Source organism: Sceloporus undulatus, chromosome 5 (genome assembly GCF_019175285.1).
Source record: "Sceloporus undulatus isolate JIND9_A2432 ecotype Alabama chromosome 5, SceUnd_v1.1, whole genome shotgun sequence".
Lineage (NCBI taxonomy): Eukaryota > Metazoa > Chordata > Lepidosauria > Squamata > Phrynosomatidae > Sceloporus > Sceloporus undulatus.
In genome coordinates, this window is record NC_056526.1 from 106,938,093 (window position 1) to 106,955,755 (window position 17,663).

Genomic DNA, 17,663 nt, shown 5'->3' on the forward strand with positions numbered 1-17,663 from the left:
ATAAATAAGCCTAGGTTGTATATAATGTCAAGCTAAAAATCATAGTCTTAAAGGCTGGGATATGCATGCATCAAGCCTGACTTCACTTTTGTCCTAACATGAGTGGACTAACAAGGATTCATTGTTCAGCCAGAGCTTTCCATCATGACAAGGGGTCTGGAAACTAGGATTAATATGCATTCAAGAAAACTAGATATCATACTTTGGCTCCCAATCCTAGCTTGTTTGCAAGCATCTAATTATAATTCCATGTTCACGCATCATGGGAAACTATAGTTAAATATTTCCCTGGCTTGTTCTGCTGCTTACTGAAAGGGAAGCATGAAGCAATGATAAAGTGTTGTACTGTATATGCAAGATTTTTGGCTTAGTGTTAGATTGAATATCGCCTTCAAGGCCAGCCCAAGATATTCTGCTGGATGAAGCCAAGGGCAGAATGATGCTTTCCCAATAACACGTTATTCCATGTACAGAAGTAGACTAGACTGGCAATTGAATCTGGCTGTTCTGGTGATGCTAGAATACCTTCTGCTACTGTGCTGTTCAAACTATCTGACATGGCAAGTTGGCATCCCCCAACCCTACCCCCAGTGTGCCAAGAATAGATACCATGTTTGTATGATATCATTATCATATTCTCATAGTTTCCTAGAGAGCTTACCATAGCCTGTCACCCCATGATTCATGGACTGGCACCCGCTGTGGTCCAACATGTTGAGCAGCACTATTGTCACACCTGAGGGCAGAGCTAGTTAGAGTCTAACAAGTAGTTAGAGCCCACATAAGAAGCACAGGCTCTTTGGCTCCTACTTATGACTTCATTTCGACTATATGTGTCAGCCTTATGTTTATGTGTAATGAATGTTCCATCCCCTCCCATTATGGCTCTTCCCAGTTCAGTGTGCCCAAGGTATGTGTGGGTTCAGTACTGGGTGACAAAAGTCCAGAAAAGTAGCCTGTTATATCAAAAGCAGCTGTCCTAAAGGATGTCCAGGACTTCACAAATTAATTGTAATATTTGGAATTATGTGTTGCAAAACACTTACATGGTGTTTGGTTTTAAAGTTTTTCAACATCAAGTTCTGTACGTGGGTCCAAAGCTATATTGTTGCTACTTTAATTTATGGTTTGCTTGGTTGTCATTTCAGGTGTTTGATGCTGGAGAGTATTTTGGGATCATGCAGGTGGAAGAGGCAGAGGAGGAATCAGGGATTGATGAAGAAATAGAGGAAGAATTCAAAAAGAAATCAAATCCTGGCAATGAACTTTGCTACAAAGTAATAGTGACAAATGAAAATGGACTTCAAGCATCAAGCCCTGATAGGTGAGCAAATCTGAATGCTTAAAATAATGGTGGCGCAGTGGTTAAATGCCTGTACTGCAGCCATTCACTCGAAACCACAAGGTTGCGAGTTCAAGACCAGCAAAAGGGCCCAAGCTCGACTCAGGCTTGCATCCTTCCGAGGTCGCTAAAATGAGTACCCAGACTGTTGGGGGCAAATTAGCTTACTTGCTAATTAGCTTACTTGCTGTTCACCGCTATGATCTTTGGAATAGCGGTATATAAATAAAACATATTATTATTATTATTATTATTATTATTATAAGTTTTTAATAATTTTAACTACAGTGCACCCGTGTTATATGCGGCTTTCAGCATACGCTGAAAGCCACACTGGGAGGAGGGGTGGCATGTCCCATAAGGAGTAATGGGGTGCGCACCCGTGCCACCACGCCACTGCGTGCACGGGCCCCATTCATTTAAATGGGGCTCAAACATAGGCGGAATTCTCTTTACGCAGGGGAGTCTGGAACGGATCCCATGGATAAAGGAAGGGCAGACTGTATATTTTAATACTTGGAAGCAGATTTGAAAATGGTGGTGTCTTTATGTGTGTGGTGTTTTACAAAGTATGGGAGGAGAGTTCCCAGCCCTAAAGGAGACAGAAGTGGATGAGGTCAATAGAATATGTGATTTTATCCTGCATGCACTCAGCACAGAAAGCTGAGTTGTTCCAAAGATTTTACAGAAATGGGTTTTAAGGAGGATTGGTGTCACTATATGGGTGCTCTGAAGGGCATGCAAGACAGGAGGGAGGAAAAGATGGAGTCTGTATCTTGGAGGTAGAAACCCTGGATCTTACATCTTGGAGATAGGAAGGTCACAAGATATAATCTAAATATGAGGGTAAGAAAGGGGAGAGTGCCAGTGCGATGAAAGTTTTGAAAATAAGGATAGAATCTGGGTGCATGTGGTTAAAACAAGGTATTTTAAAAAGCAGTTTGGGGTGTTTTATATCAAAGTGACAAGAGAGAGGAATGATTTTGCTGACAGTCCTGGGCAGAGGTGAAGAGGCCAAGTTGAGGCAATGGAATTCCAGTGAGGAAAATGCTGTAGTCATGGTGAGGTGTGACCAGAACATGAACCAGAGCTTTCGCGTGGAAGCAGATGGAAAGGGATATATTTCTTGTAGAAGGAGAAGCAACACTATTTGATGTTGCAATGAATAAAGGAGTCAAAGTTAAATAGCCAAAGCTTCTTTTATATTTGCATGGGAAGTGGGGGAATGTAGGATGGTATCGCTATCCTATTTTAAATTAGTTCTTTGCTAATCAAAGCACAGTGGTGATTATAAACTACTGTTCGTGTGATGCATTTTGTTCTTACGTGACAACATGTTGTCTTCCAAGCATTTTTTTGATTGATCATGCCTGGACGTACCGTGTGGGACATGCCCGCCAACAGCTGCAGCAGGTCCCTGGTCTGCTTCACAGAATGGCCAACTTAATGGGAATAGACTACCATGGGGAAGTGCCAGATGAAAGAGCTATTGATCAAGTGTTGGAGGAAATGTGGAAATACAACCAGACCTACCAGCTGTCATGTGGGGTATGTCCATAATAGCACTTCTGTAAACTATTTTTTGATATTGCAGAGACAACGAAATAATGATCTTTTGAAAACATTTCCATCTGGGAGGTAATGACACAGTCTCATAGAATGAGATTTCTATGGGAATTCTGTGGTAGAGGAAATTCACCTCCCAAAATATTGGTTCCATTTACTTTATTTTTCTTGTCCTGTTATATTTCAGCAGGATATGGTTATGCTGAAGAAGGACAAGGAGAAATTCAGACAAATATCTTTTCTTTATAACAGTGGCATTTTAACTAGGGAGGAAAGTGGTATTACTGAGCAGATACACATACACAAAGCACACACATTAATTTTAAAGGATGCAAAATAAAATTAAATAAATAAAAAGAGTGAATACTAAAAACTTTAACAGAACACACAGAGATGTCAATTGCCAAAGTTTAAACTTTGGCTTCAAATGCATCCAGATGGATCTCGTATAGAATGAATTGGGGGAATGCCATTCTCTGGAGATTTTCTGTACAATAATTAATAGTGTGCAAATTGAAATTGGGAAAGCTAAAGGGGGGGAGGTGTCATGGTCCAACCAATCTTTAATGTTTTTTGTTGGGTATATTGTGGTATTCTGTACTTAATTTTAAGTATTTGCATACTATCCTTCAATCATATTCCAAATTGGTTTACCCAAAAAAGGAAAACAATAATTGAAACACATATTTAAAAGTAGCTAAAATACACAAATTTTATAAAAGCAAGACAAAATGATCACCAGGATTAAAATTGCTTCCAAAAAGCTTGACCAAATAAAAATGGATTTATCTGTTGCTGAAAGAACATTAAAACAGGCATTAGGCAACTTGTCTGACAGCATCATATTATAATTCAGTCAGCACCGGTATCTTCCTGGCAGCCCTCCCTCCACCTTGCCTCTGATGGAGGCGGCACCCACAGTAGGTTCCGTGTTGGAAGATCTGAATGTATTACTAGGTTCAGAGACAGGTGGGCCTTTAAATATCCTGATTGTAAATAATCTGGGGCTTTGAAGCTCAAGATTTTCACTTCAAATTAGGTGTGGAAGTGGAAGAGGAGTCATAGAATGCATACAGATTCCCAAACTCTGGTCCTCCAGGTGTTTCGGTCTTCAACTTCCAGAAACCTCATCCATCTTGGACAGTGGTCTAGGATTGTGGGAGCTGAGGTCCAAAACTCCCGGAAGCCCCTAGTTTGGGAATCACTGGTATAGCTGATAACAGACTAAAACACAAAACAAATCTAGCAGAAAGTGCTGTTGGAGAAAACCTCTAGCAGAAAGTGAAGTTTGAGTACTTTGGGAGATGGGAAAGTCCCAGGGGTAAGTAGGTGGGGGTAAACCTGCATTTTTTTTGCCTGTGACAGGAATAGCATGCATTCTGTCAGAGTCCCAAATACAAAAAGGCTGTGGCTTGAGATTTTCCCATGATGGAAGCCTAGTGCTAGCTGCCCATGTGTGAGTCTGATGGGCTACAAATTAAATAAATAAAATAGAAGCACATTCTTAAGAAAGGATCTGCTGATTACACATAGTCGCAGCAGGTTTGCTGCATATGCATTTGATATTCAAAGAAAATGAGGAAGCCTGCTTTAAGGCTGCACTGAAACATATTGTGTGAAGTCATAGGTTGGCTGAAGGCATTTGCTGTTTTGCGTCTGTACAATTAGCTCCTTAATTGTCAGTGTAGAATGCTTTCTGATATAACCCTTATTCTGCCCATGACTGAGTGTGTTCTTCTCATCTAGACGGCAGAGGACAAAGTCTCAGTATGGTACATTATGGATGAATTTGGATCTCGAATTCAGCATTCAGACGAGCCCACTTTTGCGACAGCACCACTATTTTACATGCCACAGGAAATGGCTTATACTGTTCTCTGGCCCTTAAGAGACCTTGAAACTGGCGGTAAGTGTACAACAGATATGTTCTTGAAACAGGAGGGGAGTGGATTATGTCTCTGGTTCTCAAGTGAGAGACAAGTCAGGGTGCCAAGTTTGATCTATCTCAGTAAGCAAACCCAAGACAGATATGCATGCACAAAATTCTTCTGATTAGTTGGACAGTTAGTGATAGGAATTCATAACATCAAACTGTAAGTTGATGACAAATGTTTGGAAATGCCTTTATATGTACTTCATTTTCTTACAGCGGAAGTGACCCGTGACTTTGCCTATGGGGAAACTGACCGTTTACTCAGGAGGTGTCGACTGTTGCCATGGGTATCCAGTGACACTCTAGATGTCAACTATTTCACACCAGAGCCATCGGATGATCACTACCAGGTACCTTTTACCCAGATTGCTTTCTTGGAGAGAGCAGCTGCACTAATTTCTGTACAGATTTTGTACAGAAGCACTTCCTTCACACAGGGACATTGATCTCCTTTTCATTTATGGATTGTATAACTTTGTATGCCACTTTCTTTTTAAGCTTAGATGGAAAATACAGTGGCATGGAAGAGCCTTCACATGTGTATAGCTCAACATGGATCCAGATTAGTTGTACACCCAATCTCGCCTCTTGAAATTAAATTTACAGTCTCTAGATTCTTAAACTAAATTTGAAGAGCTAATGCAGTAACATACTGTTAAAATTAAAGTTCTTATTTTTAAGAGTTAAAATGTAGTATGGATAAAAGATGTTAGCATAGATATATAGAAGAAATCACTTGAAATACTATGTGAGAATACCTCTTACTCCACACTGTTTCCACACTAGTTAAAGAGCATACCCTTAAAGTGATTTATCATTGTTATTTCACACCACTTTGTCTGAGCTATGTTAATAAACAAAGTTGTTGGAGAAATTGTAACAACATAGGTACTTACCTACAGATGTAGTGTGACTGTCTATATGTGTTTAGCTTTCGGTTTGGCTTATTTACAAAAAGAAATAATAGGCGCAGCCAGGGACAGTCTTCCTAGCTTTAGGTTTACTTATTTTTAGGCAATTAATGGCAAAAGATCTCACTGAAAATATACACAATAGAATCTGGATTTATACCAGATAATCTATAAAAATAGTTTATAAATGTCTTGTTTGCATCTATAGGCTGTGTGAATCACGACACCAGTATTACGTTTCTCCTTAGAGCTCACAATAATCTATGGAAAGATCTCAGTGTATCTTTATTAGTACAATTGTAATTTTTTAAATGAAAAAAACTACTGAATAAGCTCAGGTAAAATACATTTAAGTCAGTAGCCTGAATAGAGAGAGCTCAGGAATAGAATTGTGAGACAGCCCAGAAATAGTTACTTAGTTAAAGTTAAAGAATATGCAAAGTGTTGTGTCAAAATTGATTGTTTAGTATCACAAATGTATGCCATTTCTGTTACTTGTTTGTAACATGTATGTCAAAGGATAGCATTTACCTGGTGTATACCATGTTGAACTCAGTTGAGCACACATCAAATCAGGCTACAGTCATGTTCTTATCAGCCTTGACTAATATAATAGTGGGAAACCTTCAAAGACTTGACTCCCTTGGGAACAGTCTTTTGAGGATAGCAAGTGGGGTCAGAAAGAGGATGCTTGGGAGAAGTAGATTAGCCTCCAGGAGGGAAAAGACTGGATCAGTTGCAGAGAGAGCATGTAATTACTAGGCCAAAGGACCAAAGTTTTCCACCTCTGGTTCTGTCCTCTGAACAAACAAGCCCTCTGGTGTAAAAACCTTCATAACTTGTGGGATTTGTTGTCCTTTTTTTTTTAAAGGCAATCTTAAACGAAAACAAGGAAAAACTACCTGTCTCAATAAATCTTCCTGTTTATAACAAGGATAAAATCTTTAAGTAAGTATTACCAGTGGTTTTCTTTACAATAAACATATTATTTCTGTGCCTCTTTTTCAACAGTTAAATGTCCAGCTACTCAGGGAGAAATGGGATTCCAGTTATGGGGTTCTCTGATATGGAACCTTGGTCCCAATTGCCCCATCTCAGCTATACAATGGATAGTATGGTGATGTGCAGAAAAGAAAGGAGACATTCTGCTCTTAAAATATTGTAGCAGAGAGGCTTATTAATGCATAAGATATATTAATGAATCATCAGCACTCAGTACACAAAAAAAGTAACAGGAACCAATAGGTAGTGCACTCAAGAAAGAAATATTGATATTAGGCCTTTGCTTTCTTATTTGCATTGGCTTCCAATCAGTTATTTCAAAGTATTTCAACCTTTAAAGCCTTAAAGGATTTCCCTGAAGGATTTTCTCCACCCATATTTATTTTCCTAAAGCCTGGCATTGTCTTCAGAGGCTCTTGCAAAAATGAAATGAAGTGGGTGGGTGCGTGGGTACAAATGTAAAGGCATTTTCATTGGTGGCACCCTGTTTGTGATAAACCCTCCAGAGAGACTCACCTTTGTGATCTAAGAGATTACTCATTTTTAAAAATATGCTTTAGTGCTTTTTAAACCTTTGACACTGCAGTTGCTAAGATTAATTTTGAGGATATTTAACTTGTTTTCAATTCTCGGGGCTGGTGTACTCTTGATATTTTATAGTTTTCAATATTTTTGTACTCCACTCCAAGAACATAGTTAATGGGTGTCATAAAATGCTGTAGAAACTACTTGGGAGAATTAGCAGAACTGTGGGGGAAAGTGAGGGTGGAAATGAGTCATTTCAGAGCAAGGAAAACATTGCAAAGCCTGCAGTGTTTGGGTATGTACAGGTTTTGTGAGGGAAGCTAACTGCTTGAAAACTAGCAACAGCTGCAACATGTGTTGCTTCTAACGCACCGGTGTGGATGCACATTAGGTTAAGCACAAGTATATGATTGGGTTTTTTGGCTGTTGACCTGGCAAACAGTTGTAGTAACATACACAGAAGGCCTTTCTCCTCTCGTCTTTTCTACCAGATGTGAAACAGTGCATGGTGAACACTAGGTTAATTCAACCATCCCCCCTTTTTTTCTCTTCACCACAAACTAGATGTGCACACCTGCATTCTTGTCCATATGGGAAAAAGTATGCTTGCTGCTTGAAAAAATTCTCTATTTAAAAAGTCCATGTAGATGTTCTTAAGCTACATGACAAGAACTCTGAATGCATGCCTATGCCTGTTTTCTTGTAAATTAACCAAAACCATGTACTGGAGTCATAATTGTGGGTGTGATCAAGCAGAAATCTGAGTGAGTCTTCCTCATCTTAATAATAAAGTATTGTGAGCAATACTTCAAGGGGTGTCATGTAGAAGATGTAGAAAGCTTGCTTTTTGCTCCAGCGACTAGGACAAAAACCAATGGATTCATCTTATAAGAAAAGAGATACCAGTTAAATGTTAGGAAGAACTTCCAGTGGTAAGAACTATTCAGCAGTAGAATGGACTGGCTCAGAGGGAGAATGGTGGAGGTCTTTGAAACAGAGGTTGGATAGCCATCTTTCAAAAATGTATACCTCCATGGCACAGAGTTGGACTAAGTGGTTCTTGTGTGCTCCTTCAGCTCTGTGCTTCTGTGAACATGATCCTATGTCAAATTTCTCATAACTGTGGGTGGTTGACCAGTATTAGGGCCCCAATTCTAGGAATAGGCTATGGTTCCACAAAAAGGCAGTTTTCAAATCTGAGAAATAAGCATCCACTTTTTAGAATAATGCTATGGAGCTCCACTAGAATTTCTGGGGAAATTCAGTTTGTGCTGTTAGAATTTCAGTGTACCTTTTGTTTCCTTTCATTATATTTTTCTCACTTCCTTCCCTTTTTGCCAGAGTTTACACAGATCTCCAACAGGTACTTCAGAATCTGAAACACCCTCGTTTTGAATTTACGGACTCTGAGCAAGAAGCAGATATTCTCTACAACTTCTCTCACTTCAAAGATTACAGGTTACACAGCTATTTCCCTGCAAGTAACAATTTTTCTTACCTGTCCAATCTGCATATATTTGGCCATGGAGCTTTCTTTTTTAATTGCCTTCCTTCACTTCTAGGAAACTAAGTGAAGAAAGGCCTCATGTGATGCTGAATCAATTTCCCTGTGAGAATCTTTTGACAGTAAAGGATTGTCTGGCATCCATCTCAAGGCGAGTTGGAGGCAGTGAAGGACCAAAATGGCTGCCTCGTACTTTTAATCTTTGCACAGAGTTACCACAGTTTATCAGTTTCTTTCAGCAGCGTGAGAGAAGGTGAGTACATTTCTTACACAGTAGTAATTACTTAAATTCCATTATCTCTAACATTAATTTTCAGTTTAATATACCAGACATTTTACAAGCTTATTAGGCCAAAACACACTGCAGAAATAATCCAATTTGAGACCACTTTTAGTGCTCTGGCTTAATGCTAGGGAATTCTGGAAACATTAGTTTTGTGAGCTATTTAGCCTTCTCTGTTAGAGCTCTGGCGCCACAACAAACTGCAGTTCCCAGAATTCCCTAGGTCTCAGCCAGGGCACTTAAAGTGGTCTCAAATTGGATTATTTCTGCAGTGTGTATAAAACCATCTATATTTTTTTTTACACAGGGTAAGTTCTTTCACCTTGCTTACGGCCACCTATGATGCATTTGAAACAGTTCTCAAAATGGACCTCATGAACTGCTGGTCAGAAAGAAATGGAAATTATTATACTCTCCAGTGCCCCTATTTTGAGCTTTTGGAGAGCATTTTACTCCTTAGATTTTTATTAACTTGTTCAGTGCTACTATTGTTGGATTGAGGGCATTGAAATTGCATAGAGCAAATATTTTAGCCTTCTGTGTTCCAGTTTCCTTCACAATGCTACCATCTTGGGCACACAGTCTGAAAATAACATTGTTGTGAGCAACAATTAGTGGCCTTTTATTAAAATACTTATTACTTTTTATTACACTATTACAGTTCAATTTGGCTTCAGGCCTAGTTGTTGGAGTCTCAGGAGAGCATCTTGAGGATTAAAGAGGATGTACTTACACTGAAGTTCGATTAAGGCAAAAGATACCTGGTTGATTTAATTGGTTGATAGTCTTGAAAACTTTGGATTTTAGAGCAGCTTTTCATAATTTGTGACCCATGCAGCCCACTAACTTTGCCTTTAGACCCACTCCAGATATCAACAGATGTCTTGTTTTTGAAGTCCCAGTCACTCTGTCCATTGGTATGTTTTCAGCCATTGTGTCAGGCACCATCTCTTGAACAAAGAATTAAAATGGGGAATAAAATACAGCAGCTGCTTGGTTTAGTGAGGCACAAGTTGCATAACTTGACAGAAAGTATCCTTGCCTGAGGGGAAATGTTTTTGTTCAAGCATTAAATGAATCCATATCTACCATCTCCTCCCTTCCTTCTCTCAATCTTATTGCAGAGGTGAAGACAATCATTGGATATGCAAACCATGGAACCTAGCCAGGAGCTTGGACACACACATCACCAAAAGCCTTAACACCATCATCCGCCAGAGAGAGAGCATCCCTAAGGTCAGTACAAGCAAGCCTTGTAGGCATGGCCATTTATTTTCTGGAAGAAATTGATGTAGCTCTTGGTTCCTTTTTCCCTTTTCAAAAAGTTTTAAATGTTTTTGCCGCAGCATTAGTTTGTTTTTGCTGAACTCAGATTGAAATTTGACTATGGCATTCCAGCATGTGAAATGTTTTCCAAAAAGCTCCTTGCAAGGCAGCTCTCTGTACTTTTAGGAGAGCAATAAAACTTTGGCATGGCAGTTTTTGGCTGTTCTGGCAGCTCACTGCTTTGCAGTGAAGCAACATATCCTTCAGCAAGAAGTTTATTGCTCTTGCTTCCTTGACTAGTAATTAAGCTTTCAGCATGTTTTTATGTGTACTTTTTCCAATTCTAGTATGTAATAACAGTTTTTGATAGAGAAGGCAAGCAATGTAGCCTAGTTCTTCAGGATCATAAACCAGGCTCCAAAAATTACTGTGAGGCGCAAATTCTTGAAGTTACAATGTGTAGGTATATATTTCTAAAATTTCTGCACAATTTGATGCATGTTCACTCAGATACAGATCACTGTGTTCATCGGACTTCCTCTAAGATAAGTATGCATAGATCTATATCCTTAGGGGGAGGAAAGGAATCAAAATGAAATCAGACCAGAAACTATGAAGCATGTTTAAGCTAACACATTAGAAGAAATCATGTTAATTTTCCAGGATCTTTCCTAGCTTTCCAGGGTAGTGTCCATCCAGTCTTACTGGCATAGGAAAGGGAGAGCAATCTCTACCTCACATGTGCTTTGTAGGTATCAAGGACAGGCCCTTCTCAGTAGTGGTCTCAGTTAACAGAATTAACTCCCTGCAGAGATCTGATCAGCACTTCCACCCTCCCATCTTTAAGTAGACTTTGAAAGCTATTTTAAGTCTTTTGAAATTCAAAACCCCATATTGCTGAAGAATGACTGGTAGGCATCGGGAGGGAAATAGTCTCCCTACTTAGGGATATGGAGGCTTGAGCCTCTCAGTTTTGTTGGTAGTATTCACATAGTTATTGCTTGTAAGCTGCCTTGGAAGCATACTATTGTTCCAAAGACTGGGTGCAACATAAAACCTTGTTAAATTGTCTGCCCTGCATAATTATTTTCTTCCGTTTCAGGTGGTGTCTAAGTATATTGAGAAACCAGTACTGTTTCATCTTGAAGATGTGGGTCTGGTTAAATTTGACATTCGTTACATTGTTCTGCTGCGATCTGTTAAACCACTCAGACTGTATGTTTATGATGTCTTTTGGCTACGGTTCTCAAATCGGTAATGTCCATTTTCTCAGCATATTAAGAAGATTTGAACTTCTAGAACTTCTGAATTTCGTGGGTAATTAATGTACTTTCCCCTTTCTTATTTTTTAAAGGCCATTTTCCCTTGATGATTTGGATGACTATGAGAAGCATTTTACTGTCATGAACTATGATCCTGCTGTATCTTTAAAACAGGTGAGTAAATGATACAGAAAAAGGAGACCTTGTCCTCCACTAAGAATCAGTGGCTGGCCTAAAAGGTGCTTTAAGTTATATGTTATCCTTCAAGTCCTTACCAGTTTAGCTGGTGACATGTTCTGAAGGCAGAGGCTGAAGCGATCCATTCACTGCTGAACCACCAAGAAAGCCCTATATAGGCCCCCTTGATCTCCCTAATACATATAAGCAAATATTCATCAAAAGCCAGCTGAAAGAGGTGAATTTGTCTTTGAGGAAGCAGGGCCATAATGATAATTCCTTAAGGTCTCTTCCCATAACACAAACTTGATGTACAAATGATTGATCAAGAAAGGATGCTTCAGTTTTCACTAAAACAATTTTTTTTGGGGGAATAGTACTCTTGGAATATTTTTACAACATAGTGTGCGACATGAGCATTGGTAGCCCTGAGACTTACAGGGAAGAAAGAAGCCAGCTGAAGAGGGAAGGGAGGTGGCTGGTTAGCTGCTGAGGTGTTTTTCACAACACGCAGGAACTCCTGCTGGAATAGGATCTCATTACTTGGTTTCCCATTATAGCCTCATACAAAAACAGACCTCTAGAGAGGGCTTTTCTGCAGTACAGGGAGTAGAAAAAGAATGCAGAGACATCTGCTGAAGGTTTGGCAGATTCAGGACCACTTGCAATATGACTGATTCCAGGGCTAGTGCACACCATTGTGATAACTGAATGTGTTGTCACCTGGAAGGGCTGTGGTGGGAACATGGTGGTCTGTTGTGACCTCCCACCCTCATGCTACCTTGCTCGCCTGTCGGCCACCCGTTTACCAACTAGACCACTACAAGAGAGTGGTGCTGCATCCTCTAGAAGTCAAGTTTAGGACCTGACCCTGGGGAAAGGAGGGCTGCAGCTTTCACAGGGGCCTATTTAGGATCTGGTGCAGATGTTGGGCAAGCAAGAAAGCGAGGTCATGCACTTTCTTGCTCGCCCACCAGCCATGCCAGTCCCGCCAGGTGTATCACCCAACCAGGTGTACAACCCTCTCTGAGTAGGCACTCCCCACACCCTCCCAGTGACAGTCCTGGTGCACAATTTTAGCAGTTCATCCTTGAGGCAGTTTGAGGACAGGGAGAAAGCCAAAGGAATAGTAGCACTTTTGGTACGTTTTATACGTGAGTGTGGCTGTGGGGATTGCAGAGACAGATGTTGTTGTTGTTGTGTGCTTTTCAGTCATTTTGGCAACCCTATCACAGGGTCAGACATAGGGGGTAGGATTGACCACATGATCTTAAATGATGCTTGATTGACTAAATGGTGTTTCTTTTCCAGATCCACTATAATGAATTTATCCCTCTCTTTGAGAAGCAATATCCTGACTGTTCTTGGAAATCTGTTGAGGTAAGACACTGCTGATTCAGTGATACCTCTCTCTCTCCATTTTCCCCTCCTTTTGACAGAAGGTTCCCAGGGCTTCAGTTTTCGTCTGCTAACTGGTCATGATAACCTTCTGCACACCATGTTATGCCACTTCCTGCCCACAAAATATCTGTTGTTGGTTTTTTAAAAGTAATCTTGCTATGCTAGTAGGAATTTAAAAAGTTGTGGGGGAAATGAGGAAAAGCCTCAAATTTCCTGTAATTACCAAAACATCATTTGGATCTCAGGGAAAAAGTGATAATTATATTTCCTGACCTCTTTAATAAGTCTGAATGAACCCCAAGTCTAAATATCATATTTTGGTCAAAATCATTTGATATGTATGCTTTTTAGAAGAAAGAAAAAAATACAGAAATCAAAAGTATGTGTTCAGGAGGGACCTGAAGCAGGGTGAGATTGGATCATAAACCTTACTACAGATTTTTATTTTAGGCTCATTGGTTGGTGCTATTCTTAAGTGGTAGTCCTTTGTGCTGTTCACTAGTGAGTTTCCAGGAAAGAAAGACACAATGGTAGTGAATGGAAATAAATATGGTGCCAGTATCTGGCACCCTGGAAAAAATTATAATACTCAAAGGAGAGCCTGAACAGCACTTTGAAGACAAGCACTCTAAACTACAGTGTGTATTCCTTTCTGTTGCTCATTATTAAAAGTACTTATGTTACTTGTTGTTAGCACGTTACTTTATAGTTCCTTGCTAGATTTTAAAAATACAAATATCCCTCAAAATGGCACCTGCAAAATCAAAAGTTCATAACTAACATTAGTCATCATGCTAAAAAATCCAAGTCGTTACAATACTCGTTACCAAAAAATAGTGTTGATCATATTATTGTTACTTGTTATCCAGGCTCCGATTTGGGCTCTCATTTGTATGGGGTTGTAATGATTTGTATGGTATTAACAGCCGCTTCTATTGTATTTGCGACTTTGTCATTAGGAAAATATTTTTAAGGCCTTTGTGGAGTTATTCCAAGCTGCTTGTGCAAAGCCTGCGCCACTTGGCATCTGTGACTATCCATCCTCACGAGCTGTCTATGCCATTGACCTGATGCTTAAGTGGGAGACATCCAGTGACGGTAACTACGTAATGAATTCCTGTTTCCATCCTTTGGTTAACTTCATAGATAAAGATAGAACTATTTTGAAACTTGGAAATCTGGAAATCCTTTTTTATTGGTACCCTATAGAACTATATAGAGGTAAAAATGAATGCTCCCTTTCTCTTTTCAGCATTCACTGGGACCCAAGGGTGCTTCCTTTATGGGGATGAATTTAGAAGGCTCCTTCCACTTTTAGTCTTTCTCATACACCACAAAGCTATTTTTGAAGGTTGATGATAGGTTCTGGACTAGTGCAGTAAGGGATTTTTGAGCAGGAAGATAAAAACAGGATCTCTATGGCTCTAGCTTATGTCTAGAATGTATGACCATTTCAATGCTAGATTGAAGCTCCCATAATCATTTACTATTCCCTGTGTTGACTAGAATTGATGGGACCACATATCTGCACCACCACCATAAGGATCAGCCATGTGTGCATCATGTCTTTGATTAGTGAATGTGGCATCTCACTTAGATGTCTTTGTAATTCAGCTCTCTCCCTTACCTCAAAAAAAAAAACTTTACATTATCTATCTTCTAGGAAAACCATATATGCAGCCTCAGATCCTGGAGGTGAATTTCAACCCTGACTGTGACAGAGCCTGCAAATACCATCCAACTTTCTTCAACGATGTCTTCAGCACCCTCTTCTTGGATGAACCCAATGGTTGCCATGTGACCTCCATTCTCTAGCTCTGTGGCTTCACTTGGCTAATATGTGCTTCACAGTGATATATATTATATTTATATTTCAGTTCTATGAGCTGCTTATGCAACTGTTCTTTTTTCTATAATGGCAACAAGGACAAATCAGTTTTTCATATATTATCATTGTACGTGATTTATGTTCTCCCCTGTTCTCCAGCTTTCTTCTCTTTCATTTATTGCCAGCTTACTTCCACAAAATATATTTTTATTGTATACTGATATTTTCAGTAGTTCATTAGCAAATCAATTTATTTTTTTCTGTCTCTGTAGTTACTGTGTTTAATTTGCTTACAAGGAAGAATCTGTGTATCTTTTCCAACCTCCTTTATGATTTATTGTATTTAGGGCAATTTTAAGTCATTGTTTTTCCTAATAGAGTTGTGTTCCCACCTTTTAATTCACTTAGTGTTTGTAAAGCAAAGCATTTTATTTCAAGGCTGCAGCTGGATCATGTGTCCACAGATTTCAGTTTTCATAAACAATATTGCAGCAAAGTACCAGTCCCTGCCTTTCATGTAGCAGATAGTCTGCAATTCTGGTCTCTATGTGATGATATATAAAAAGAGACGGCACTGCATAATCTATGCTCCTTTTTTGCTTTTCTATGTGTATGAAAGTCAAGCATACTAGCAAGTCAAGCTCTGAGTCAAACATCTGTCTTGCCCTAGTCCCTTCCCACTTCTGCACCAGAGCTATAGGAGGGGAATCCACTCAGTATATTGGTCCAGGACCTGGAGAGCCAAAGAAGGGCCCATAAATTTCTCACAGCCCCCCTTTAACTCCCCCAAACCCCACCTAACAGCCACCTTCTATTGCATTATTTTGCAAAGGTTAACAAACATGTTGCTCTTCAGGTTGTTCCTTGGCTTTTTACTGGGACCTCTTTTTTCTAAAAAAAACCAGACAGATCATTTAACCCTGCATTTCAATTATGCTTTCCTAATCATATTTTAAAAGCTGTTTAATTTGTTCATATTTTATCATAATCACATTTTTCTACAAAGAAGGAAAAACTATAACTGTAATATTTCATGTTATACATTATCTTTATTGAAAAGACTTGAGGATTTATGGTCTACTTGGACCTTAAATCCTGTTCTAAAAGGACACCTCCCCCCCAAGGCAGTATTGTTCTGCTTTACACACAGTGCTTTTGGAAAGTACTGCATGTGTGTTTGTGTTCATCCTTCATATTGCTTTCCCTCCTTAATGACCTCTTTAAAAGATCTTCCAGAGCTACTCTCATGAAGCCAGGGACGGCTGGTGGGTAGATTAGTTATAGCTGACTTCACTGGCATATTTTTCCCAATCAGAATCTATTGTTTTGAAAACATTTGTTTAAATAAGTTACCTTAAATGTGAAGTAGTATGTCCATTTAGAAAACAGTAAGACTGATACTGCTGCTCCTTTAGCATCTTTCACCTTTTGGCATGGGCTGGGGGAAGAGTTTGAAGGCCAAATAAAATATCCTGCTGTGATGTTTTCTTTCCACTATTATGCCTTTTTGTCTGATAATAAACTTTAAAACCAGTGTAGCCCAGCCATCTGAGTGCCTTCTGTGCTGTATGTAAATAGATTTTTTTCTTCCTACTGCCGAATGTCTGTTAATTCTGTTTTATGGTTTCCACTTGTGACCATAAGTCACCAAATTTCCTAATGTTAAATGTTGTTGTTCTTGTATGCCTTCAGGTCATTTCCATCTTATGACAACTATAAAGCAAACCTATCATGGTGTTTTCTTGGCAAGATTTCTTCAGAGGAGCTACTGTACAAAACTTTTCATTGCCTGTATCATCTGAGTGATGTATAAATCACATCATAGGTGACAGAGCTTGGGAAAGGTCAGCTTGGGACTACAGTTTTCAAAATCCCCCATTTGTTGTTTGGAGGAAAGTGAGGAATGCTGTCCAAAAAAATAACTTTGTAAGCTCCACTAGGCAGTGAGACATTGCAAAACTCTGCATATGGAAGGAACACCACCATGCTGGGCAGCAGTGAATGAAGGAGTGACTAGGCTTGACACTTGCCTGAAAAGCTGCTTTCTTATCACACACCTAGGCATATTAATGCAAGAACATGCCGTGAAAGAAAGTTGCCTGGCCTTTGGGTATTTTGCATCCAATGTTATGGGTTGGTTTTTTGTTTTGTTTTTTGCCCCAGCATTTGCAAAGTGGGCAAAGTTTTATTGTGCATTTTATTCAGTGTCATGAAGATGTATCACTCTACACATGAATCAACCAATTTGGATCCCTCCACCCGATGCCATGCAGCATCATGGTGGGGGAGGCATGTTTGCTGGCCTCCCATGTTTACATCCCAAGCATTTTCCAGCAGCTAGCAGTGACTGAGACATTATCATTGTATGTGATTTATGTTGAGACATTGGTGGCTGGGTGCAGTCACAAGGCGGTATGGTGTTACTGCGCTGTCTGTACTTGTGGGCCCAGTCACTGTGGCTAATCCAGTTTTGTTTTTAATTGTTTAATGCTGTATCAGTTTGAGTTCTTTTAATTCCAGTAATTTTGTATTGCTATTAATTTTGCTTAGTTACTCAGCAGGCGGGATGCGGTTGACTTCTATTGGGCCCGCAGGGGCAGACAGCACTACATGGGACTATAATGTAGCCAGCTATGAGACGGTTCTTTGTTACCTGATTGGGG

General features: G+C 39.5%; 2 protein-coding genes across 3 annotated transcripts in view; both read left to right on the top strand.

Annotated features, from left to right (window-relative positions):
• The window catches only part of TTLL12 (tubulin tyrosine ligase like 12), a 29,790-nt gene extending 13,252 nt beyond the window's left edge, over positions 1 to 16,538 (top strand). For both annotated transcript variants that reach the window (XM_042467100.1, XM_042467101.1), the window contains exons 2-14: positions 1,149 to 1,324; positions 2,692 to 2,890; positions 4,655 to 4,814; positions 5,058 to 5,191; positions 6,624 to 6,700; positions 8,621 to 8,737; positions 8,842 to 9,036; positions 10,191 to 10,302; positions 11,435 to 11,586; positions 11,687 to 11,768; positions 13,083 to 13,151; positions 14,132 to 14,270; positions 14,836 to 16,538. In XM_042467100.1, coding sequence (XP_042323034.1) covers positions 1,149 to 1,324; positions 2,692 to 2,890; positions 4,655 to 4,814; positions 5,058 to 5,191; positions 6,624 to 6,700; positions 8,621 to 8,737; positions 8,842 to 9,036; positions 10,191 to 10,302; positions 11,435 to 11,586; positions 11,687 to 11,768; positions 13,083 to 13,151; positions 14,132 to 14,270; positions 14,836 to 14,987 — 1,764 coding nt within the window. In that variant the 3' untranslated portion in view covers positions 14,988 to 16,538. The remainder of the gene's footprint in view (positions 1 to 1,148; positions 1,325 to 2,691; positions 2,891 to 4,654; positions 4,815 to 5,057; positions 5,192 to 6,623; positions 6,701 to 8,620; positions 8,738 to 8,841; positions 9,037 to 10,190; positions 10,303 to 11,434; positions 11,587 to 11,686; positions 11,769 to 13,082; positions 13,152 to 14,131; positions 14,271 to 14,835) is intronic.
• The window catches only part of LOC121931679 (signal peptide, CUB and EGF-like domain-containing protein 1), a 299,857-nt gene that overhangs the window by 267,724 nt on the left and 14,470 nt on the right, over positions 1 to 17,663 (top strand).